Source organism: Trichosurus vulpecula, chromosome 9 (assembly GCF_011100635.1).
Source record: "Trichosurus vulpecula isolate mTriVul1 chromosome 9, mTriVul1.pri, whole genome shotgun sequence".
Taxonomy (NCBI): Eukaryota; Metazoa; Chordata; class Mammalia; order Diprotodontia; family Phalangeridae; genus Trichosurus; species Trichosurus vulpecula.
In genome coordinates, this window is record NC_050581.1 from 146,165,237 (window position 1) to 146,189,740 (window position 24,504).

At 50.0% G+C, this 24,504-nt stretch overlaps 1 protein-coding gene across 1 annotated transcript in view; it reads right to left on the bottom strand.

The window, feature by feature from the left end:
* Positions 1–24,504, bottom strand: part of PLXNA1 (plexin A1) — a 161,732-nt gene that overhangs the window by 75,200 nt on the left and 62,028 nt on the right. Inside the window, exons 10-19 of the mRNA XM_036739649.1 lie at positions 15,687–15,783; positions 15,215–15,405; positions 13,934–14,085; positions 12,444–12,564; positions 11,620–11,756; positions 9,271–9,438; positions 8,182–8,275; positions 6,371–6,610; positions 6,044–6,187; positions 4,130–4,364 (exon numbers count right to left, since the gene is read on the bottom strand). Of these exons, the coding sequence (XP_036595544.1) occupies positions 4,130–4,364; positions 6,044–6,187; positions 6,371–6,610; positions 8,182–8,275; positions 9,271–9,438; positions 11,620–11,756; positions 12,444–12,564; positions 13,934–14,085; positions 15,215–15,405; positions 15,687–15,783 (1,579 nt within the window). The remainder of the gene's footprint in view (positions 1–4,129; positions 4,365–6,043; positions 6,188–6,370; positions 6,611–8,181; positions 8,276–9,270; positions 9,439–11,619; positions 11,757–12,443; positions 12,565–13,933; positions 14,086–15,214; positions 15,406–15,686; positions 15,784–24,504) is intronic.

Below are 24,504 nucleotides of genomic sequence, written 5' to 3' on the forward strand. Positions count from 1 at the left end.
CTCCCTTCCCTGACCTCCCTTAATAATAAGGGAGGGTGTGTGTGTGTGTGTGTGTGTGTGTGTGTGTGTGTGTAGAGATGAATGTATGTGGTGGATTGTAGGGGGAGATGAAAACACACCACACACACACACACACCCTCTCCCCCTCCAATCTACCATCTGACTATAATAACAACAAAAATCAATAAAGCCTTTTCAGGTTTGTAAAAGCACTTTTCCTATATTATCTCAACAACCCTGCGAGGTAGGTGCTATGATTATCCTCATTCTGAAGATGAGAGAACGGAGACTGAGAGGAAGGGATGGAGGAACAAGTATTTCTTAAGCACCTACTACGTGCCTGGCACCGTGCTAAGCATTTTACAAACGCTACCTCATGTGATCCTCACAACAACCCTGGAAGGCAGGCACCATTATTGATCCCCATTTATTATTCCTAGTGGAAGAAACTAAGGAAGGCAGAGGTTAAGTGACCTGCCCAGGGCCACCGAGCTAGGAAGGGAGTGAGGAAAGATTTGAACTCAAGTCTTCTTGACTCCAAACTCAGTGCTCTACCCAGGGCACGACCCAGATACCTACGTACTAGTGTTTACTAAAGTACTAACGTTGCTGTTGTTGCCATGAGCTCTTCTTTTTCAGTGGGATTCAGAGAGAAAAGGGCGTGGAAAAAGTCACTGCCCTTCTATGATTCTCTCATATGTAAGAGTCAACAGACTATTCCACAGGTGGATAAAACGTCTGCTTCTTAGAGCTGACTCCAAGTAGGACGAGGTCAGCAAAGTGCTGGTACCCTGGGTACAGGGATGCACTGACCCTCCTCTTGTTCCCACATGGTTGCTTCCCATTGTCCTCCTCATGGTGGGGGTGATGGTTCTTGTTATCATTAGTATGATCATCATCATCACCATCATCACCATCGTCTCCACCATCATCACCATCACCACCATCATCACCACCATCATCACCATCGTCATCACCACCATCATCACCATCACCATCACCATCATCACCACCACCACCATCATCATCACCATCATCACCATCACCATCACTCTTAGCCGTTCCTTCTAGAACCACGGAAGGCTTCCTGGAGGAGGTGACATTTCATATGCTGCTTCATGTGAGCCGAGCAGGGGAAATACTCTGGGCTTAGGCCAAAGCTCTAAGATAGAACAGAGGTGGCCTAGAACACATTTAATTGAGTAAAGCAGAGGGTGTAGGTTGGGGAGTTGAAGAATCTCAGAATCACAGAGTTAGAAGGAACCTCAGAGGTGATTTAATCCAACACGCCCATTTTATAGAAGAGAAAACTTTTCTAGAGACTTAAACTTCAAAGAGGTTTAAAGGTTTTCTCAGGGTCAAAAATGTGATAACAAAGATGGGATTTGAACCCAGACCCTGTGACTCCAACCCTAATCATCTTCTCACTGCTCCAGGAGACAAGGGATGACTTTGCTGTTTTCCAGTTCTGTGGAGCGGTCCTTTCTTCCCAACCAAACAGCATGTTCTCTGAGGGCACCCCCATCTCCTCTAAAGCCCCGACAAGCAGGGGGCTGGGACACAGCAGGTTAGGAATGAGGAGGGGAAGAACAGTCTCAAGCCAAATAGCGGGGTTATCCCCCTCCTGCAGGGAGCCCTCCAGTCTGACGTCTCCCTACATTACAAAACCACTGAAGAACAAGAAACTCCCCAGAAGGATGTAAAGGTAGGCAGTAGAAGGCTGACTGAGGCCAAGGGCTACACTGAATAGCCGGATTCTTCTCCTCTTCCTCCCTGGATTACCCGCCTCAAGTCAAGTCATTTTGCATTTGACACACTGTTCGTTTTCACTAAATGCCAGAGCTAGAAGGACCCTTCGAGATGAACTCATCCAACCCCTTCATTTTGCAGAACGAGGCATAGGCATAAACAATAAAAGAGTTGGGACCAGGGTAGTTTCCTAAATCTTCTCCAATCATAGGATCTTCCCTGAAGGAGAAGGGAAGGAAGCTGGGTTCTTTACTGTGGTTTGCCACTATCCTGCCCAACAAGCCCAGCTGAAAAGCCCCATGACAATGACCTGGACAAAAGGCAGTTGGGTGGTGCAGTGGTTAGAGGGCTGGCCTTGGAGCTAGAAAGACCTGAGTTTGAATCCTGCCCTCACACACTTACTAGCTTCTCAGGTTCAGTGTCCTCCTCTATGAAATGGGGATAATAGTGACACCCACCTCATAGTGTTATAATTATGAGAATCCCATGACAAAATACACATAAAGTGCTTTGTCCGCTTTCAGTTGTCACAGAGGTAATAGCTATGGTCAGCCTCCTCTGCGTCCTACTATGGCACCCTCCCTGATCTGCTCAGCGCTCCTCTGGCTGCTGAGCCCAGGCCCCACGGCTGGAATGAGATGACCCACCAGACAGATGACCAGGCCCTCTCCCTTCTCTGTCGAGCAGACACCTCCCCTTCTTCAGGAAGCTTTCTGTGACTCCATGAAGAAGAGTCAGCCCCCTCGATTCACACTGATTCTTGGCCTCAGAGCCAACATCTTCCCCTGGTTACTTGCATAATTATACTAATAATGATGATGAAAATAATGATGGTGTTGGTGGTGATGACGACGTCAGCATTTGAAGGCCTGCAAAGAACTTTAAATGCATCACCACTTTTTACCCTCATGAAAACCTTATGAGGTACGTTCATTCTGGAACTCACCACACCGCCCTGGCCTGCAGCGCTAATGCATTCTTTAATCCGCAAAGTCAATGAAATTCAGTGCCGGCTTAGCTGTCACTATATCTGGCTATGTCACTGTTATCAGCATCAATGAGGCAGGGGACGTGTCTGCTGATTCCTGCCGAGCGGCATTTAGAATGAGAGAAAGAGCGGTGGGTGACCAGCAATTAGGAAACGGCTGAACTAACGAGTGTACAAGGGCATCAAGGAATATTCCTGGGCAGGAAGAAAGAGCAAATGTGAGGCATGTTCTGAGGAATCAAGGAAGAGCTGGATGAACTGATGCCAAGTTAAATAAGCCAAAATAGAAGAACAAAATACACCAGGACTCAAATTATGTGTCAATAGAGAGGTGAAGGAAGGGATGATTAGAGAGAGAAGGCAGGGAGGGAGAGGGGGAGGGGAGAGGGGCTAGAGAGAGGAAGAGAAGGAAAGAAAGGAGAGAGAGGGAGGGGAGAGACAGGACAGATGGAGGGAGGAAGAGAAGGGGAGAGGGGAAGAGGGGGGGAGAGAGTGAGCACAAGAAAGCAGGGATTCTTTACCTGGGTTCATGACTTTGTTTTCCTAATATTTTGACAACTGTATTTCAATATAATCAGTTGTGCTGTCATCCTCTGTATTTTATTTTACATGTTAAAAACATGATCTTGAGAAAGGCTTCATGGGCTACAGGAGGCTGCCAAAGGAGCCACACAAAAGGTTCAGATGATATTCTTGAACAGAACACCCAAAGGAAGCCAAACTCTGAAGAACCATCACAAGCCAGTGTTGAGAGGCATGAAACCCTCCTCCCCGGGCAGGTTGAGGGGGGGGCACGGGGTCAGAATGCTGCGTACAATGAAAACACAAGTCATCCATTGAAAAACCCTTTTTAAAGAGTCAGAAGGTTTGGTTTTGAGTCCTTATGACTTACGACACTTTCTAACTATGACCCTGAACAAACTAGTTCACCTTCTGAGAATAACTACCTATTACACACTACCTACACGACAGGGCTGTTGAGAGGAAGGAGCTGTGTGAAGAGCAAAGCACCATCTAAATGGAAGCAGCGGCAACTAGACAGGGCACAGAGGGCCAGGTCTGGAGCCAGGAAGAGCCAAGTTCAAATCCAGCCTCAGACTTTTGCTAGCCGTGTGCCTGAGCAAGTCATTCACCTCTGTCTGCCTCACTTTCCCCATCTGTAAAATGGAAGGAATGATAGCACCTACTTCCTGGGGTGGTTGCAAAGATCCGAAGAAGTAACGCATGCAAAGTGCTTTTGCAAGCCTCAAAGTGATCGGGTGCCCCAAAAATCCTTTGGTTAATAAACTGCTCCCAGACTTTTGGGATGCCCTGTAGAAAGGCTACTGAGGATGAGGACGAAGGTGAAGTCCCCAGCTCCCGGCCAGCAGCCGAGAGATCCGCTCCCCTTACCTTCCTTGCACTCGAGGGCCACTCGGGACTCCAGGTTGTCCATCTGGAGCTGCAGGCGTTTGAGGGTGCGGTCGGCGTCCCGGGACTTGCGCTTGTAGGCGATGAGGACCACGATGATGACCAGAAGCAGCAAGCCTCCGCCGCCCCCGATGCCGATGATGGCCGGAAGAGTCAGGAGGCTGTCTGAGTACACCTGCAGCGTCCCTGGCGAGAACTCAAAGCCGCCTGCCTTGATCTGCAGGGGGAGAGGACAGAATGAAAGTCAGGGGGTGGTCATCTGCGGGAGCGGATCAGGATGTGGGCGTGAAACAACAGCCACAGAGGGAGTCTAGGAAGAGAAGGTAAGGGGCGGTAGATTTTGAAAGGAACACTCTTCTCTAGCCATTGGGGAGGAATTCCAGGGATTCCATGGATATAACCTGATCCTTCCTCTCTGCACTGAGGTGCCCAGAACCGAGCCGTGCTAGTGACAACACCGGCCTAAGGCATAGCAGGATTTAACCAGTTAAATGACAGGGGTGACGATGACTCTCCCTGGAGAGTAGGCAGATGTTCTAGACCAAGAACAGATCTCTTGGACAATCGGGGCTCTCTGTATCCTTGAGTGGACTCCCTAGAACCCCAGAATGACAATGTCGGGGCTGAAAGGGACTGTGTAGATAATCTAATCTGGGATGTGGGAACTTGCTTTAAAAAATACTTTGGTAACTTTTTCAGTAGAACTGGTTTCCCTTGTATTCCTATCATTTCATTTTACATAATTAAAATATGATTCTGATAAGGGGCCCATAGACTTCACCAAACTGCCTAAGGGGCCCATGCACAAAGAAGGTTAAGAACCCCAGATACAGGAGGTAAGCTACTTGAGGGTGGGGACAATCGTGAATTTTGCCTCACTTAATAAATGCTTATTAGATTGAATTGGTTCTAGTCACACAGAGGATGGAACCAAAGCCATGAGAAGGAAGCAAACATACTCCATGTCTCACAGGTAAATCAAGACAGACCTTGGTTCTCAAGCGCCAGGTCAAGCACTCCAGTAATGTCCATCCCACCATCCCATGATACTTTTATCCTATAACCATCCTAACTCACTCCTTACTGAGTTGTCAGCTCTTCCCCCTGCTGTCTCCCCAGGCTCCTTGAAGCCACACATGAGGGGAATATCGAGGCAATGGGAATGGCCAAAGAGAGACGCTTAAACTCAAAAAGGGATAATGTAAGCATGGCAGTCCTGTCCTAAGGCACCCCGGGGCGGCCCATGAGAAGCATGGATACAATTCTCTTTGTAATGCCAGACCTCTGAGAACCCACTCCCAAAGCTCCGGGATGCTCAGTCATTACCCTCCATCACATCTGAATCCCTGGGCTGTCCTATGGCTAACAGTACTCATAGCCCATAAGCAGCAGGGGCTACGGAAGGGAGGGCACAGGATAGTGCTGTCCAGGACAGCGGGACCATGACTTGAGTCAAGAGGCCTGGCTTTAAATCTGCCATACTCGCCAGCCATGGTTTGCCATGGACCTTGGTCCAGTCACTTCTTAGGCTCAGAACAGGGATGGAATCATAGGTTTAGGAATGGAAAGGGCCCAGATGGCCATTTAATCTGACTTCCTCATTTTACTGAGGCCCCGAGAAGTAAAACAACCAACCCAAAATCACATGGTCAGTGGCAGGTAGGATTTGAACCCAAATTCTCTGACTCCAAACCCAGTGTTTTCTCCATTGTACAAGGATGACTCTTGGTGCTCCCTGTCTAGCTGTAGGGCACACAGCAGGTCCTTAATAAGTGAATGCTGGAATGCACAGATGGAGGAACATCCACGAAGCAGTATTTGTGAGATGCATAAGGAAGGGTGCAGGAGCAGCAGGCAGCTCCCCGTGACCTCAGGCCCCTTGGCAAGCACACGTACCGTGACTTTGTGCTGACCGGTGAGGTTGGGCGATTCACACAGCAGCTGGGTCTCAGACACGGTCAGCACACACGGCGTGGACCCGATGAGCACGGTGTAGTTGAGCCTGGAGTTCCCTGACGCAGGAGGCAGGAGGTTCCGGCCCTGGAGGAAGAGGGAGGTTGTTGAATCCCCTGAGAACACAGTCCCTGCTCCATCCCTCTTCCCCCAACATCCCCTCTCCTTTCTGATTCCATCAATATCTGTCCGGCCCTGCCTAGCACCTGCTCCTTTATTCCAGCCAGATCTGGCCTTACGAGCGCAGGATGGCAGCTGTGAGGAGCCTACCTTGAGGATGAGGGGGGAGCTGGGCTTGAGCTCCAGGATGCCTGAGGGGCTGAGGGGCTCAAAGACGGGATCGGGATAATAGAGGAAGTTGGTGCTGTTGATGATGAGCAGGGATCGCACGTTGTCCATCACAAAGCCCAATTCATCCGGCCGGTCACCCAATTCTGGGGGGCTCCGGGTGGGGTTGTCGATAGACGGGGCCTGGCACACCATGGTGGTATCATTGTACACTAGGCAAGTCTGGAGACCCAGAGAAAAGAAGAAGATTGGTTTTGGAAGGTCAAGGCAGACCTCTGCACCTAAGGAAGATTTTGGGGGAGCCATCCTTCACTTTGGCTTTGGGGTTCAAAGGGTATGAGGGATAGCTGTGGAACCAGTGCTCTGCCCCCTCCCTTCATCTCAGATTTCCCTTGTAGGAAACATGGGACAAATGCAGAAGTGTGTTGCTTTGCTACAGAAACACTAATGCTGGAGACTGTCAACACGCTGGCCCGGCTCTGTGGCTAGAAGACAGATCACCGCTCTTCCTTGGAACTCCTCAAAAGCTTGCTGCAGGACTATAAATTCATGCCCGTCTCTGTAGACCATCTTGCACTGTCCTCTGTCTTCCTGGCCTGTCTCCCCAGCTAGACTACAAGCCCCCACCAAGGCAGGATCTTTGTCTCTTCCTCCTCCCCTTGTTTCACCCTCCCCCACCTCCCTGGTGCACACTTCACAGCATGAGGCTGGGGACACACGAGACCCCCATGGAGAGGCTCAAGAAAGGCTTCCTGATCAGTCACATGGAATGCCTCTCTGGGAGGGGGTGGGCAAGGGGGAGGGACACATAGAGTGACTATGGGGGTGTAAGAAACATAAAATATTAATAAAAAGTTATTTTTTAAAAAAGAAAGGCTTGCTGACTTAACTCTGTGTCACATGAGAACTGGTTTATGTTTAGCTTGGCAAAGAGAAACCCTGGGGGCACCTAACAGACTCTTCTTCAAGTAACTGAAGGGCAGTCATGTGTTTGTACCCAGAGAGCAGAACCAAAAACAATGGGTAGATGTTCCAAGGGGACTGATTTGGGATAGATGGCAGGAAGCTGTTCTGTTCAAAGGACAGAAGACCTGAGGGATGGACAGATCATCTCCTCATTCTGGGGAAGTGGGCTGTCACGCTCCAGACACAGAAACCTCCTAATCTGTTCTACCAGCCAGGGCTCTGTTCTGAATGAAGCTGCTGGAGATGCAGTAGACAGAAATGTATGGTGTCCTCCATTCCAGAGCCAGAGGCATTTCTGGAGTGAGGCAGGAAAGCTGCTGTGTGTCCTTGCAATATTGGAGGAGTCTTAAGAAAATCCCCAGACCTGGACAGCTGCTGACCCATGAAGGAAGACACTCAGGCCATCAAGAAACCATCCAACAAGGGCTTCGCTGACCTCCGCTACAAGGGCAGGCCTTGTGCTGGATGCTGAACGAGAGACAGGGCCTGGCTCTTGAGACTGTCACGGTTTACTGAGGGACATGAGACTCACATGTGGACACCTTAATAACAGTGTAGGTGGGCAGTCAATTGTAATAAACAATACAGACTCGAATGCTACAGGGCTCCGAAGGAAGAGATCGGTATGGGCTGGAAGTCGGCGGTCAACAAGCATCAAAGCCCTGGGCTTTGAAGGCTCGGTGGGGTTTAGAAAGGTGGGTGGGGGTGGGAATCAGGCTGGCCCAGCTAGACCCAAGTGAATTCGGAGGAGAGAAAGGTAGGCTGGGGCCAGGATCTAGCAGGCTCCATGTCCCCAGGCCAGGCCAGCACCCTGGGGCAATACTCACATTTTCTCTTTCAGCACTGCCATATTTGGCACGAATCCGGGGCTCTCGGACGGTGGCCAGGTTGGTGCCCGTGACGGTGAGGAGTGTTCCACCGCTGGGGGTCAGAGGGATACATGGGTCATCTGGGGGATGGAAACACTTCACCACCTCCAAACCCACCCACTGTTAAGTCAGGCTTTAGCTCCTCCTGGACTTCAGTCACTGGCTTTGCCCAGAGCTAAGCCAGGGAAGGAGCCGGCTCTGTCTGTCCCTCCCAAAAAAATCTAAGACAGCTCGGAATTCCAACTGGTACAGCAGGACTGAGCTGCCAGCCAGCCATTTATCTATGTGGCTGCTCGATTTGTACCAGGCCTACTTCCAGAAAGACTTGAGATGGTTTATAGATTAAAATACATAGCATGAGATAAGACAATTAAAGATAAAACAGAAGAAAGACCATCTGATGGAAGAAGGAACTGATGCTTTCGGGTACCTGAGTTGAGTAGATTTATAACACTTGGTTTAGGTCTGAGCTTTCTGGGGCCTGACTGCCCCCAAACATGAAAAATCACAGAAGACCTGTTTTCTGACCAAGATAGCATATACATTCATTTGCAGATAAAAGCTTTCCTTGGAACTAATTTCAGATTGGAATCACACATAGTGGGAAGAACTGCTTAAGAGTTGGGGACCTGCCCCCTTGCCTCAAGAGCCACTGATTACCCATCTCCAAAATACCCAATCACAGCTCCTGGGGTCAACGGACAGGCTCCCCTACCTGGAATTTGTTAGGATGCTAGATTTAGAGGTAGAAGGAAAGTTAGAAGCCATCTAGCCCAGTTCCCTCAAATTATGGATGAAAAAATTGTGCCTCAGAGACACTAAGGGATTTATCCAGGGTCACAAAGCTATAAGTATACTAGGTGGGATCTGAACCTTGGTCTTCCTAACTCCAGGGCCTGCAAGCCATGAACTAGACTGCCTTGACCCAGGTTCTGACCAGCCTTGGACCATTCTCCCTCCGCTCCCCACCTAAGCTGTCTCTGTTTGGCTTCCTGCAGTCCAGAGACAGCTCCCAGCCATGCCCTGGTGGCCCTCTCCGTCCTCTACCTGTTAATACTCCACTCAGGGTCGATCTTCTGGATGGTGGGGTCCTCCGTATAATTGTACTTCACATCAGAGTTGCTGAGCTCAGCCCGGTTAATGTTGATGACGATGTTGGCACCACCAGGGTTCTGGCCTGGGGGAGTGCGGCAGCGGATTTCTCGGGAATTTCTCCTGGGGAAAAAGAAGAGTGGGGAGAGGTCAGCGGCCACTAACATGCTCTAGGGGAAAGAACATCGGATTTGGAGTCAGAGTCCCTGAGTTTGTGAATGTGGCATTTGGTCCTTGGAACCCGAGTGGCTTTGAACAAACCACTGCACTTTTCTGGGCCATGGCTTCCTCATCCATAAAATAAGGGTGCTAGACTAGATCAGGAGGTGTCTTGACCCCTGGGCTTTTAGTGAACCTTCCCGTACACTCTCCCCACTCGAAATGGAAGGAAACAAATTCTAGCATTTACCCGGAATATTTTCTTAAGTAATAAATAAGCAGATTGCTTCATTTCGGTAGGATAGTATTGCGGAACCCAAAAAATATATCAACAGCACATGTTTCAGTACCACATAATGATTAACCTAGAAAACCCTAGAAAAGACACACTAAACTACGGTTCTGGTAGGCAGGGTGCTGGGTTCAAATGCGCTTTCTGCCATTTTCCGTCAACAGTGGTCACTTAGAGGGTCCAGCTGGCAGTGATGCCTAGATTGGATCTCCTTCAGGACAGGGCAGGTCAGCTCCATCCAAAGCTTCAGCCCCTCCTGCCTTCCTGAGCGCCTTCCTCGCCAGACTCCAATCTCTTTTTAGAACCAAACCACTGCCCATCTTCACCTCTGCCTCCACCTGAGCCAGGGAAGATGGGCCGCAGGCCCCATCCCAGGGTTGGCTTCCCAGGGACTCTGGACCGCTGCTCGAAACATCTTCACTGTCACACCTCCAAGAAAACTGACACCACTAAAGAGACTGAAAATCACCAACAGAACACACATGCCCATGTGAAAATGGTGTGCGCAGACATATGCTCATCCAGGTGTCTGTGTCTAGGGATGGCACATTTCAGAGACAACTTGTGGTCTTCAGGTCTGGGATGGATGCAAGAAAAGGCAGGCTATATCCTGATGGCCACAGTTTCTTTTGATTTCCGTTCCTGCTGAGCCCCTCTCACTCTCATCCTTAGTATCTCCCTCTGCTATCAGACTCTTTATTTTCCCTCTAAAGCACAGTGACATAGGAGGTAGGATCCCCATTCAGTTCTCAAGTCAGAGGTCTGGAGAGTGTCTCTGGCCTTCCCTCAGTTTCCTGATCGGTCACATGAAGTGTCTGAATCCATGACCCCTTTTCTCTCTCTATTCTATAGTCCAATTGTGTAGAACCTCTGTACTGGGCCTCGATTCTCTCCATTAAAAGTTCTCCTTCCAACACACACGCACACACGTTCACACACACACACACACACACGCTATCACACGCTTTCCCCCAACAGTGGGGCTGGGCTGTACAGAATCATTTCCACTCCCTCACCAAGGATAGAACGGTTTCCAAGACAAGGGTTGGAACACAAAAGGTCACCCCTCAGTTACTCAATAAGGCAAACTCCCCACCATTCCCCTAAGCAACTGCAGGTAACCAAGGCTTAACTGTACCAACAGAGTAGGCCCAGAGAGAGGGAGGCGCCGGCACAGACACACACCCCTCCCCAACCGATGCCAGCATCTCTGCGCGGGCCCTGGGCTGCTGCAAACAGCAATGATTAGCGCTGATAACTGGTAATTACTGCAGGAAAATATTTAAAGAGCCGCTCCATTATCATCCCTAATCTAAAAATTATCCACTTCGAGCCTAGGGGCTTTTGTTAACATTTCTTTTTTTCTCTCTTAAAAAAAAACACGCGAAAATTTAAATACTTTTTCCCCCAGATTCATTTTTCCTGGAAGGGAGTGACTGGGTCTGAGCCAATCCAAGAGCTGATTGCAACTGAAGGGTTCTCACAATCCCAGGCCTAACCCCTTCTCCACGTTGGGCCCCCTCAAGGCCGGTCTGGGAGAGACCCTACCCCCCACCTCGGCCTTGCCCGATGGCTCCTGGCATAGCCCTGCCTCCAGCCTTCCCTATCCCTAGCTTCCTCCCCTCTTCTATCCCTGGGGTTTCCATGGTAACCTTCCCCCTCCTCTAAGTTTCCATGGTGATAGCTCCCCTAACCCAGGTTCGACATGGCAGCTTTCCCCAACAAGAGCGTCTCTGTGGTTTCCATGGCAGCCCCGAGGCCCACCCCCAACATGCCCACATCAGTTGACTGCAGCGCCGCCCCCCCCCCGCCATCTCCCTGCAGTGAGCCCCCATGCCCACTCTTCAGCATACCAGGAGAAAGTGCAGGGCCGGCCCCCGATGGAGACAGCCACATCACTGCCGGCATTCAGGTGATTTCCCTCGATACCAATCCAGGTACCCCCAGAGAGTGGACCACGAGCAGGGGTCACACGGTAAAAGGTGGGGGTCTGCAGAGAAAAAGATGAGGTCAGGGGAGACCACTGGGTGTTCTGGAAGTAGGGGCTGAGCACAAAGATACCCAGCGAGACCCAAGTTCAAGAATACATGGCAGGGTAGGGCAGTGGGGGAGTAGGATACCAAACCAAACCAAACCTCCAAGGCCCCAAGAACAATGACTGGAGACTGCCAGACTGCACCACTTTGAGGAACGCAGTGCAGCCTGGGGAAGTCACTTAAATACTCCAGGCTTCCAGTCTCCACAGTATGGAAATGGGCCTGTTCCTACTTGTATATCTTCCTTCCATACAGAACAGTAAATATACTGGGGAAAATATACCATCTGTACAAATACAAGGTAGGTTCATTTTAATATTTTAATATTTCCCTGCCTAGTGAAACTCCATCTGAAGGAAAGAAATCTGTACGTAACTGGCTTCCTCCCCCATTGAGAACACTAAGAATGTACTCTAGACAACATGTCGTGGCAGGGGAAGCGTGGGGCTGCTTGTTGCTTGACCTGGGTTCTAATCTCAGGTCTGCTAAGAACAGAGTCTCTGGACCTCAGTCTTGAAGGTTAACCTAGGTGATTTCTGAGGTTCCTACAAGCTCCCTCCTTCTGCCGCTGCGCTGGGGACTCTGGCAGGGGAACAAGGCAGGCCAACGGGCCGGGGGGAGGAAGGCAAGGAATGTCTTACCACAAAGGTGAACCTCTTGGGGGACATGGCTCGGTAGTGAGGGGAACAGTCTCGCACGCAGACCTCCACCAGCGCGTCATGAGCTCGGCCGAGGCTCGCGTCCCCAATCTCACAGACAATCCTGCGGGGAGAAGCCAAGGCGGTCACTGTGGTTGGCTCTCAGCGAGAGGAGGAGAGTGGGGGCTGGATGGAGGAACTAGAGCCTGGGAGCGTGGACTTGAGCCAGGAAAGACCTTGGAGGTCATCCAGCCCAACCCCACACATCTGACACGTGGGAAGACTGAGGGGCAGAAATTAAGTGACTCGTCATGGACACAAAGAAAGAAAGGAACAGTGTCAGGATTTGAACCCAGGCCCTCTAACTATTCTTTCCACTTCACTCTGATGGGGCCTGGAGAGGCATGTTTTCTTGGCTCAGGGTAGTGCAGCCTGAGAAGGCCTTCTCTAGGATCATAGAGCCAGGAGGTCACCCAGTTCAGTCCCTCTATTCTACAGATAAGGGAAGTGACCATTTCCAGGGTCACAGATTGAACGAGTGTCAGGGGAGGCCTTGAACAGGTCCGGCACACCACCCCTAGGCCCCCTCGAGCGTCCATCCTCTCTTGGGCTAATGCTTTGCAAACTAGGCCAACATCTTCTCAAGGAGCATTACTAACCTTTTCATGGCCCATTCCTCTCCCTACACTCAAACCCCCGACATGTTCACCCTTTGTAAGTAAAGCCAGTGAAAAACACTGCAAAGGGCAATGAATTTTAAGTGGGAGGATTTATGTCTGAACCCCAGCTCAAACAATAAGCATTTATTAAGAGCCTACTGTGTGCCAGGCACGACAGCTTTACATAGCAACATAACAAACCCATTTCCACACCGCTTTAGGGTCTACAAAGCTCCTTTTTTCCAGAGGTGACTGAGATAGGCATCGGCTAGGCATTTTAGAGTTGCCTTCCTTCAAGGGGCTCACGCACTAACAGGGGAGGACATAAGCCAATACCAATACACCAGTATAAATGGAAGGTGTAAATGCTAATGTCTCCACTTTACAGATTTGGAAGGCGAGGCCTGAAGAGGTCTTCCCCAGAGTCACCTAATAGCAACTGGTAATCAGGATTGGTATCCAGGTCTTCTGACAGATCCGCTGTTCTTTTTTCTACCCTCAAAAAAGGAACTGGAAGTTAAGAGTTAAGATCTCTGCATTTTAATTCTAGCTCTTGTAGTAACTCGCTGGAAAAATGGTTTCAACTCTCTGAGCCTTGATTTTCTCACCTATAAAATGGACATAATATTTCTTACCCTTCCTTCCTCACAGTTTGGGGGATAAGAAATAAATTAAACAATGTATGTGGAAGGGCTCTGCAAAGGGCTGTTATTAATGATTAAATCCTATTCCCCCCCAGGACTGGGCTCAGGGGTCCAAGAGCTCCAGCAAACCTTGGGCCCTTTCTCTATCATGTGTCAGCCCCCCACCCCTTCATTCACTGCCCCTACTCACTGCTCGGCGCTGATATATTCACTCTCGATGGGACTGCATATCACCTTCCCCACACGCACACCCAACCTCACATCTTCGAACTTCAGGCCGAGGTTCTCACCGGTGATGGTGAGCCGAGTACCACCTTGCCGAGGGCCGGTCTCTGGAGAAAGCTGAGGAGAAGAGTAAAGGAACAGTGATATGGCCTTGGGGCTTGGACTGGCAGAGCATGGCTCGTGTAACCAGCTGAGGGCTGGACCTGGGTAACGGTGTCACAGGGCGCAGGGCTTCTCAGCCACATGCCAGCCACGCTCAAACTTTGGGTCAGCTTTAAGGCAAAGGCCACAGATTTCAGGAAGGACAAAGACCTTCTATAGATAGGTTGAGGACAGGACAGGCAATTGGATCGTGGTTGGAAGGATGAGAGGCCCACCGGGACACACAGTGGTCCAAGTGTCCAGCAGAAATCTTGTCTCTTAGGAACTCATTTATTCGGTCTGATCCTTGGTCCCAAGTGGGTACCCCTGACTGAAGATCCTTGTGGCAAAGAAGGGTGCCTTTCTCCCCTGGAAATGCACTCCCAGTGAGAAGGGACAAAGCCATTCTAAAGGGATATGACTGATTTCTTCTCCCCCTCTGGTTTAACTTAATGACAACCTCATGTGGGAAGTGAGACCCAGGACTCTGATCCTATGCATGCCCACGGAGCCTCAGGGGTGTTCCTGAAGTGCAGCATACCCAGTTTGGGACAAAAAATTCACACACCTGACCCAGTATCCTGGGGCATGTATAGGTTCATGGTCATGTTACTAGTCAAGAGCAGGACTGAATGGAGGCAGCCCAATTCTCATCTTGTGAACAAGGGCACTTATCGTATAACAGCCAGCCAGAGAAACACGGTTAATCTGTTTCCAGGGTTAAGGGTCAGTCTACGGCCTAGACTACAGGTCAGCCTACAGCTGATGCTTGTGGTCAGAATATGGTCAGAGTCAGGAGAATCTGTGGTCAGGATTAGTGGTCAGTCTGCGGCTAGCACTAGTGGGTCAACCTGTGACCAGAATGAGAGGGCAGTGCCTGGTCTATGGTAGGGACTAGGGGAGAGAATAAGGCCAAAGTCAGGGCTCGGCCACTGGCCACGGAATGATAGGCCCTACAATCTCCTTTTCTCCACTGTCCCCCAGGATCCCCATGCCCCTTCCTTTCTTCATCATCCTCATTCTGGACCTTCACCCACAACTATGACCCCCATCTCCTTTCCGTCCTCCTCCCTCCCTTCCCCTCTCTCCAGGACCTTCGTCCTACCTTGAGGATTTTAGGGTCTGCGCAGCGGCTGTTGCCACTACTGGCATGCATCCAGCCGCCATCCGGGGCAGGGCAGTGGTGGCGCAGGGAGCATCGCTTCTCGGCCAAGCACCAGCCACACTCGAATCTCGGGTCTGCTTTGAGGCAGAGCCCACAGCTCTCACGAAGGGCAGAACACTTATACAGATGAGCTGAGGACCGGAAGAGGAAAGGCTGGGGTCAGGGGGGCCCGTGGCTCTTCTCTCCTGAGACTGCTTAGGATAGGGGGTGGGCAGGGTTGAGCTCGCTGGGCTGACCGGACCCCTTCTATACTTTCTGAATCAAGCCCCTTGTTCTACCATCCGTACATGGTTCTCCTACCAGGAACTCAATTCTTCCCCCTAACCTCCCCACTAAAAGCTCTCCATAGAGAGCGGAAGGGAATATCAAAGCCAAGGTCACGGTCGGCTTGGGGTCCATCCCCTGCACTCACCCTGGATGTTCTGGGGGTTGTCGATGACAAAGTTGCCATTCCACACAACAGAGAGGTTGACCGGCAGGTCGCTGATATCATTCCCTTCATAGGTGTACTGTGGGAGGGGACAAAGAGAGTGCCTGGTCAGCAGGAAGGGTGACGAGGGGCTTCCTTGATGCCAGGGAAAAGCCATGATTTGGCAAAACACTCCTGCGCTCCCTGTGGGACAGATCTGGAGGATTTAGGGTCACATGGCAATGCGTGGTGAAGGCTCCCAACATGACTTCATCCCTGCACCCCTGACCCACAGGCTTTTGGATTCTCAACTCAGTTTTTGGTGTCACTCCACACTCTAGTCCCTCCAGGGTCACTGATGTCCCCATGACCTCAAGTTTGCTCCAGCTTCAGGCCCCAGGGGCCACTTCCCTTGGTTGGCAGCCTCTGCTCCAGCCAGGCTGACTATGCTAGCCAAGCCAGTGGCCCCACCCATGTGTGAGCTCACAGGCTCAGCAGAGCATGCACACTCCCTGAATAAAAGACCCTCAACTTTCCCTAAAGCCACTGGAGTTCAAACATTTAAGTTCCCTAATTTTCAGCAGACATCCTTGACTTTGAACTCTGACCAGCTGACCCACATATATAACTCTGCAGCAATGGATCTGCCAGGCTTTGATGACATTTACTCCCCTGCCCCTGCCTCCCACCTTGGACCCCCACCCTACAAGGGTGACCCTTCCCGATGTCAGGAGAAATTCCCAAGTACAAGCACACAGGGACTTTCCTAATTATGGGCATCCACTGGCCCTGCCTCTCTGCTGGTGCACGAGGTCAGACTCTGCACGTGCTGGGCTCATCTAGACCCCCTGTGGGTCACATCATTGCTCCTGCTCTTGTCTGAGTATCTGTGCTCATCAATAGCCCCCTGCCCCCTTTTCCTGGTCTCTACCTCCTCCAAGAAACCTTCCCTGACCACCCCAGGCCCCACTGTTCTGCCATTCCTTAATGGGGACTTGGCATTCTGCTGTTCTTTCATTTTTTCATGGGTGTCAGTTTTGTGGAAAATTTGTCCAGAGAAGGAAGGCTTGGATTACTCCTTGTGATCTCCCAACTCTGGTTATTTCACTCTCCTGTGCAAAGCTCACTGATGGTTCTCCACTGGCAAGCTCCTAGAGTCAGGAAGTCCTAGGTTCAAAACCCATCTCAGACACTAACTGTGTGACCTTAGGCAAATGCTCCCTATCTTTAGGTTAGACTCCATGACTTCTAAAGTCCATTCCAGACAGAACTACATCTTATGCCCACAGCATAAAATCCTGATTCTTTAGCTTGGCATTCAAGGCCCTCCACAGCTGATCCCAACATAAACGTCCAGTCTCATCTCCACTGGCTCCCTCATAAGCATCCCCCATCCCAGGAAGACAAGATTTCTCCCTGTTTCCCCAAAACAAACTTCATCTCCCATGTTGGTGCCTTTGCTCATAATTCTCTCTCTCTGTCAACATCCCCCTTCTCCTTCAAAGCCTCGATATCGCCTCCTCCATGAAAATTCTTCTCCTTCTGCCCCCCAGGACATTGCCCCATTGGGCCAAATAAAGGAATAGGCATTGGGGTGGGGGTAGTTCTAGCAAATGAGGAATCGGGAGGAACCTCTTGGAAGATGTGACCCATGAAAGAGGCCTCAAAGGAAGAAAAAAGGTGAGGATATAGAGCATTCCAGGCCACACCTGGACAGGAAGGAAAACAAGAGAGACAGGAAAGACAATGATGGTGGAGATTCAAGACTTAGCCTACCCTCGGGTTGCTTCCAGCCTAGAATGTGATTAAGGGGGCCCAGAGAAGTTAGAGGAAGCTTCAGGAAAATGCCCCAAGTCTAGATAGGAAGGAGAGGAGGGGAGGTACAGTTAGGGCAATGAGCTAGAAAACAGGTGTATTGGGGGCATGATGAGTAGCCCAGTTTGACTCTGGCATAAAGCATGAGACCTCAGTTTCCTCACCTGTAAAATGCGGGGATTGGCTTAGATGAGAAATTCTTAATGATTTTCGTGTCATGGACTCCATGAGTAGTCTTTTGAAACCTATGGAGCCCTTCTCAGACTAATGTTTTTAAATGCATAAAATAAAACTCAGAGATTGCAAAGGAAACGAATTACACTGAAACAGTCATCAAAATAGAAAAAAAAAGGAAAAAACGCAGTTCATGTAGCTCGGGTTAAGAACTAAAGGCGAGATAATCTCTAAGCCCCCTTCTGACATTCTAGAATCTACTACACAGAAAACAAGTGAGAAAGCTTCATATTGAAACGATGGAGGGTAGATACAAGCCAGAAGGAGGGAGGGCAGGGAGGGCAAGAAGGGGAGGTGACCCATTCTCCGTAGGTGAAGAGGGTAGGGGAGGCGCAGTGAGGATGTGGCAACATCAGGATGGGAGGAGGCCCTGCTGGAAGGGTTGGGAGTATCTCGAGGGCCTGGTGGTGGGGAGAGGGTCGGGGCCGAGCTGATCGATGGGCAGGGAACGTTTCTAACTGAAACTGGCATTTCCAATTTGTACTCTGACACGTCTCATTTGGGGCCTGGGCCAAGCTAGGAGTCATCCAGCCTATGGATGTCTAGAGAGCTTTCTTGCATCTCTTGGCTCTGGTTTCCCCCAGAAATGGACCGCATTGGGGGAAGGGTGAGGTGGGGGATATTAACCCTTTGTGATACAGGTAAGAAACTCTTCTCCTTCTAACTTCTGCTCAGAGTAGAGAGAGGGCATTTAGAGTCAGAGGACCTGAGTATGAATCTTGGTGCTTCCATTTACTGACCCTGGGTAAGACAGCTAGGTGGTGCCATAGTGCACAGAGCACAGGCCCTGGAGTCAGGAAGAGCAGAGTGCAAATTCAGCACCAGATATTTACTAGCTAGCTGTGTGACCCTGGGCAAGTCACTTAACCCTGTCTACCTCAGTTTCCTCATCTGTAAAATGAGCTGGAGAAAGAAATGGCATATACTCCAGGATCTCTGCCAAAAAAAAAAAAAACCAACAAAACCCAAATAGGGCCAGACATGACCGAAAAATGACTCAACACAAACAACAAAGGCATTTAATCTCTCTTGACCTGTTTCCTCCTACGTCAGATGTGAAGGTTGGACTAGATTAGATCAAACTCACAAACCTATGGAGCCACATTAAAAATATAACCGTGGGAAAGGACTAACAGAACAAATAAAAATATAATACTGTACAGATAATGTTCATTTGTGGTTTTCTAAGTCATCATGCAGCCCCAAGGAATCCCTTTCCATTTGAATGGGGCAAGATGGGACAAGGATGACTTTTATGGTGCCTTGAAGGTTCAAATGGACAATCCCAGGATCTTCCACATAGACAGAATAGTGAGATTCGACAGCTGCAAATAGCGTGAAGGTGGTTCTAGCAGCAACATCCACAGCTAGGGACCAGGTGGGCTGAATGAATGTCCAGAACCAAAGGACCATTTCCAAGAGGTGGGAAGAAGCCTCCGGGGCCTCGTCTCTCCCCGTTTCCCTACACATACCCACTTTTCTAGCCTGGTCTCCAAGGATGGTCTCCTCACTACTCATCCACACGTGCAGCTTTCTCCGGGACCCAGCCCTCAGGTCACATCTCCAGCCCACCGCCTCCCACTGCCTTCCCCACTGACCCCAGCTGTGATCACAACCTCTCCAGGGATCATGCAGGATGCCAACCACCTATACATCCTTTATACAGCTACTACCACTCACACCTTCACAATGTGCAAAAACACCCATGCCCTCTCACTTCCATCAGCCGCATCTCCCTTTCTTACAGTCAGATCACACACATTTTCTCTTACGTACCTTCTCTATACACAAGCTTGTGCCTACAAACACAGACACGTGTATTTGTTTGACAAAGTCATTATTTATTAAGCTCTTACTATGTGCACCCCATTAGACCGTGCGCTCCTTGAGAGAAAGGATTGTTTTTTCCCTTCTTTGAATCTTTAGTGCCTAGAAAAGAGCCTTGCACAAGAGCACGTGCACAGAATGTGTTTGTTAACTGACTGCAAGGCGCTATGTTACATCTCATGTCTGTTCTATCTGGGCGTGCACTTTTTGTCTCAAGCACAGATATTCTATTCCCCACCCCACCCAACCTTCCTCTCCACACCAGCATTTCACTTTGGTCCCTTTGCTCCCTCGAGTGCGAGCACACACACACACACGAGTATACACATGTACTCACAACTGCACACACACACACATACTCATTACCACAAGTGTTTTTCAATCATTCACTCATTCAAAAAGCATTTATTTATTTATTGGCACCTGCCCCACAGGGCTGATGTGGGAGATAGAATGAAACTATTTCTCCTGTGCTCTAAAGTGCCCCATAGCTGCTCATTATCATTTTTACCATTACTATTATTATTATGAATCTGCTATGTGCAAGGTGTTACACTAAATGCTAATGAGGCAAGGGAAAAAAACCAAGGCATTTCCTGCCCTCAGGATGCTTATCCTGCATTACAAGAGAGATGGGGGAAGAGCGCTGTGTGCATAGAACTGAATTCAAAATATCGATAAGGTCACCACATAATTGTATATGTACAAATTATAAATGCACTTATATATAAAATTATATGAATGAGCATGTCTATACAAAATCTGGAGGGGAGGATGTGCACATTCTCTTTATTCACCATCCACAGACACACACTCACACTTGCATACAGAAGTCGATGTCGTCTGTCTTTCCCAGCCTATGCACATCCATACACATATACACACTCACACATACCACCTTCCCTTACATACACATTATAAACATCCTGGTGTGCACATACACACACACACACACACACACACACACACACACACAGTATTATATAGAGGAAGAACACCCTCAGCTGTCAGTGTCAATCCCCCCTCCCACCCTCCCAGCCAAAGCTCCCTTGTATCTGTTTGGTATCCAGCTCCTTTACACCTATGAATGTACATGGCATCTCCCCAGCCAAATGGACGCTGTAGAGAACTTGGGAGAGAAGACAGAACTGGACCAGTAGTGGCCAGCTGGGTGAGCTGCAGGGCACTTCCTTCCTCCTCTCTTAGCCTCGGCTCCCCCATCTGTTAAATGGGAACACTAAGAACACACACTTCCCAGGGCTGTTGGGAAGTTCCAATGAGACCAGATGATGGACATGCAGCAAAGCATTTTGGGAACCTCAAAGGGTCAGATGAGATAATATTTGTAAACACTTAGCACAGGGCTTGGCAAATAGTAAGTGCTTAATAAATGCTTCTTCCCCTCCCCTTCCCCTTCCCCAATGTCAACATCAGCTTTCTATACATTGTCAGAGTGCTCTATACAAACACATTTCTCCTCTATCTCCCTTTCTTTTTTCACTCCCTCCCCTTTTCTTTCTCCTCCCTCCCTAACTTTCTTCCCTTTCTCTTCCTTCCTTCCTTCTCTCTTCCCTCCCTCTCCCTTCTTTCTCTCTTCCTCCCTCTCTTTCTTTCATCTCTTTCCTCTCTTCCCTCCCTCCGTCTTTTCCTTCTCCCCTCTCTTCTCTCCCTTCCTCTGTTCCCTCGCTCCATCTTTCTTCCCTCCATCCCCCTCTCTTCCCTCCCTCCCTTTCTCTCTTCCCTCCCTCCCTTTCTCTCTTCCCTCTCTTCCCTCTCTCTCCCCTCCTTCCCTCCCTTCTCCCCTCCTTCTCTCTACTCTCTCCTCTTCGTTTCCCTCCCTCCCTTCCTCCCTCTCCTCTCTCTCTCACACACTGGCTCTACACAGACACCCTGGCTCTCCCCTTCCCAGCTCCTGCAATCAGGTGAGCCCCATCCTCGGCGCTCTCTCCCTGCCGTGCCCCCTCCCCTCCCGGTATCCCTCTAACTCCAGAGTGGCTACAGCTGTGTCCTATTTTTCTGTAGCTGATGACCTCAACTCCTTTCCAGCACTTCGGGGACTGAAGTAATGTACATCGTGTCTCGCTGGGGCTCGACTGCAATTCATCATTATTTTATCTGCAGGAATTTAATTGGATCCTATCAAACTCTCCTGATACTCCCTCTTCACTTTAAACACTGCTGCAGGAAAGATAAATGCGGGCCCAGCCAGGAGAAAGAGAGCGAGCGGGTGCGAGGGCGAGGACGCACCGCGCCAAAGGAAATTTCGGAGACTTGAGCACGGGAGTCTTATTTCCTTGTGCCTAACTGCATAATGAGGGCTCGTGGAGGTCCGTGCTCCTGGCGGGGAGGGGGATGTATGATTTATGTAGTCTAGAAATGCTTGCCAGCCCCCAGGAAAGCCCTGACATGCAAGGTGAGGCTTGGCGGCAGTACCAATAGCGCTCCCCGCTCTCCTCCTGGGGTCTTCTTCTTCCTTCCTTCCTTCTTTGCGCTGGTCAGTGCCTCGGGTCTGCCCTGAGCCGTGGGCGCTAGGAATGGAAACACCTCCTCGGGGCTGAGGGCAGACAACAGGGGGCAGGCCAGCCCCAGAGATGTTCCAGAATCAAGTCTAGCATCTGCATCCCTAAAGTGATTTGTCTGGCGGCTCCCTCACCACGCCCTTATAAGGCAGGGAAACCACTAGACTAGCACAGGCTTTCCTAGCTCAGGGAGGCTTCCAAGGCAGCGACCTCCCAACAGTTCTGAGAGGCAGGCAGAGTGCAGCTAACCGTCTCCCCATTTTACAGGTGAGGAGACTGAGGCTTGGAGAGGGAAAAGATCCCACCCACACGCCAGCACACGGCCAGGCACCAAGAAGGTCGCTAAGACGGCTCTCCCCAGCCCCGACTCAGAGAGCGCGGTGCGGATGCAGGTGAAGCCAGGGTTCAAAGACTTGGCAAGAGGTCTGGAATCAGAGACTCGGAGAATGAGAGCTGACAGCAGCCTTACAGGTCATCTCGTCTGAACGCCCCTGCTCACCCCACTTCATCTAACAGAGAAGCAACTGAGACCCAGGCCAGGCTCAGGTCTAACGTTTTACTAATGTGGAAACCGAGGCCCACAGGAGGAAGGTCACAGAGGTATTCAACAGAAAGGCATTCAATACGGAGTCGGGGAGACCTGAGTTCAAACCCAGCATGAGAGGCTGGTAACCCTGGGGTAGGTCATTTAACCTGTCTGCCTCAGTTTCCTCATGTATAAAATGGGGTAGCCACAGCATCACCCTCCCAGGTTGGTGGTAAGGACAAAAAGAGATATCTGTAAAGTGCTTTGCAACCTGAAAGCGCTATGTAAATCTTAGTGTTATTATTAATCATTATCAATAAAGTCACAATTTGAACCCAGGACCTCTGACTCAAAATACAGCACTGTTTCCTCTGTTGGGCAGTGCTGAGGGGAAAAGAATGCCCCCGTTGGAGGTCAGATTAAACCCAAGCAGGTAGCCTAGAGTCAAGGGGAAGCTTCTTGAGGGCAGGGACTGTCTTTTACCTCTTTTTAAATCTGTGGTGCTTAGCACAGTGCCTGGTGCACACAGTAGGTACTAAATGAATGTTTATTGATGGACTGCTCGATTGAAGGGCTAAGTGAGGCAAGTGGTCCAAGTTCCAGGAAGACATGAGAAGTGAAGGGGTGAGTCAGAAGAGGGATGAGGAGGACCTGGGAAGATAGATCTAGGAAAGAACTCCAAATGCAGGCACCAAGGGGCCTTTTCCTGGCTGCAGGCTTCCCAGAAGACACTTGTGCTGGGGAGGGTCCAAGCCCAGGGCCCAGCCAGTGGAGGTTGGGGTGGGGGGGGGGCGGTGGTGAGAGGGAAGCTGGCTGCATCTGAGGAGAGCCAGGGCATATGGGAGAGAGGAGGACAGACCCAGACATGCCATATGTACCAAGCTCCTTTCCTCGCCACATCGGTGACCCTCTCAAACAATCCTTGGATCCTTCTCACCCAGGACTCCCCAGGGGAGAACAGGAAAAACAGAGCTAAAAACCAGCAGGAAAGATTGAACTGAATCTCAGAAGGCTCTCAGTATCAGGGATCTGGAAGACCTACCGGTCAAACCCTGATTCCCTCGAGGAAATCGAGAAGGGATGTGCCTGGAGTCACAGTAGGCATTTAATTAAGCATCTACTATGTGCCAGGTACTGTGTTTAGTGCTGGTCACACAGACACCTGCTGGGAGGGCTGGGCCTGAGAACCAGGCCTCTGGACTCTCGATCTGTGGCTCTAATCAGGTGGTACAATGCATAGAGAGCTGGGAATGCAGTTACGAAGATGAATTCAAATCCTGCCTCAGCTAGCTATGGGACCCTGGGCAAATCACTTAACCTCTGGCTTCCTCAGTTTTGTCATCGGTAAAATGAGCTGGAGAAGGAAATGGCAAACCACTCCAGTATCTTTGCCAAGAAAACCCCAAACAGGGTCCCAAAGAGTCGGACCCAAATGAAATGACTGCACATCACTACTCTTGAACTAAAAATAAAGTTTTTAAAAAATTACTCTTAATTTATTTTAAGCCCTGAAAGCCTTTTCTCTGTAGTGCTTGGGGAAACCCCCATTTGCACGTGGAAAAGTCTGCTCCAACTTAGGGTAAGTTTCTACATGTGGGCAGGTCATGGGCACAACCACATTCATGGGAGACACTCCACTTGGCTGGCCCCATGAGGGAACAGAGGCGCACTCCATACGTGAATGTTCCAGATAATCCGGATGGATGGCAAAACCTGTTTTCTCTGAATCACGGCTAATAAAAATTATTCTCCCCAACAGCATGTACTTCCCAGGCGGCACAAACAGGGGCACAGGACAAAAGTCATCTTTTCTTCACAGGGTTTTCTCATCTCATCTCATCTCATCATGAACATCCAAGGTGCTTCTCGATCTGGCTCCAAGCTACCTCACCAGCCTTGG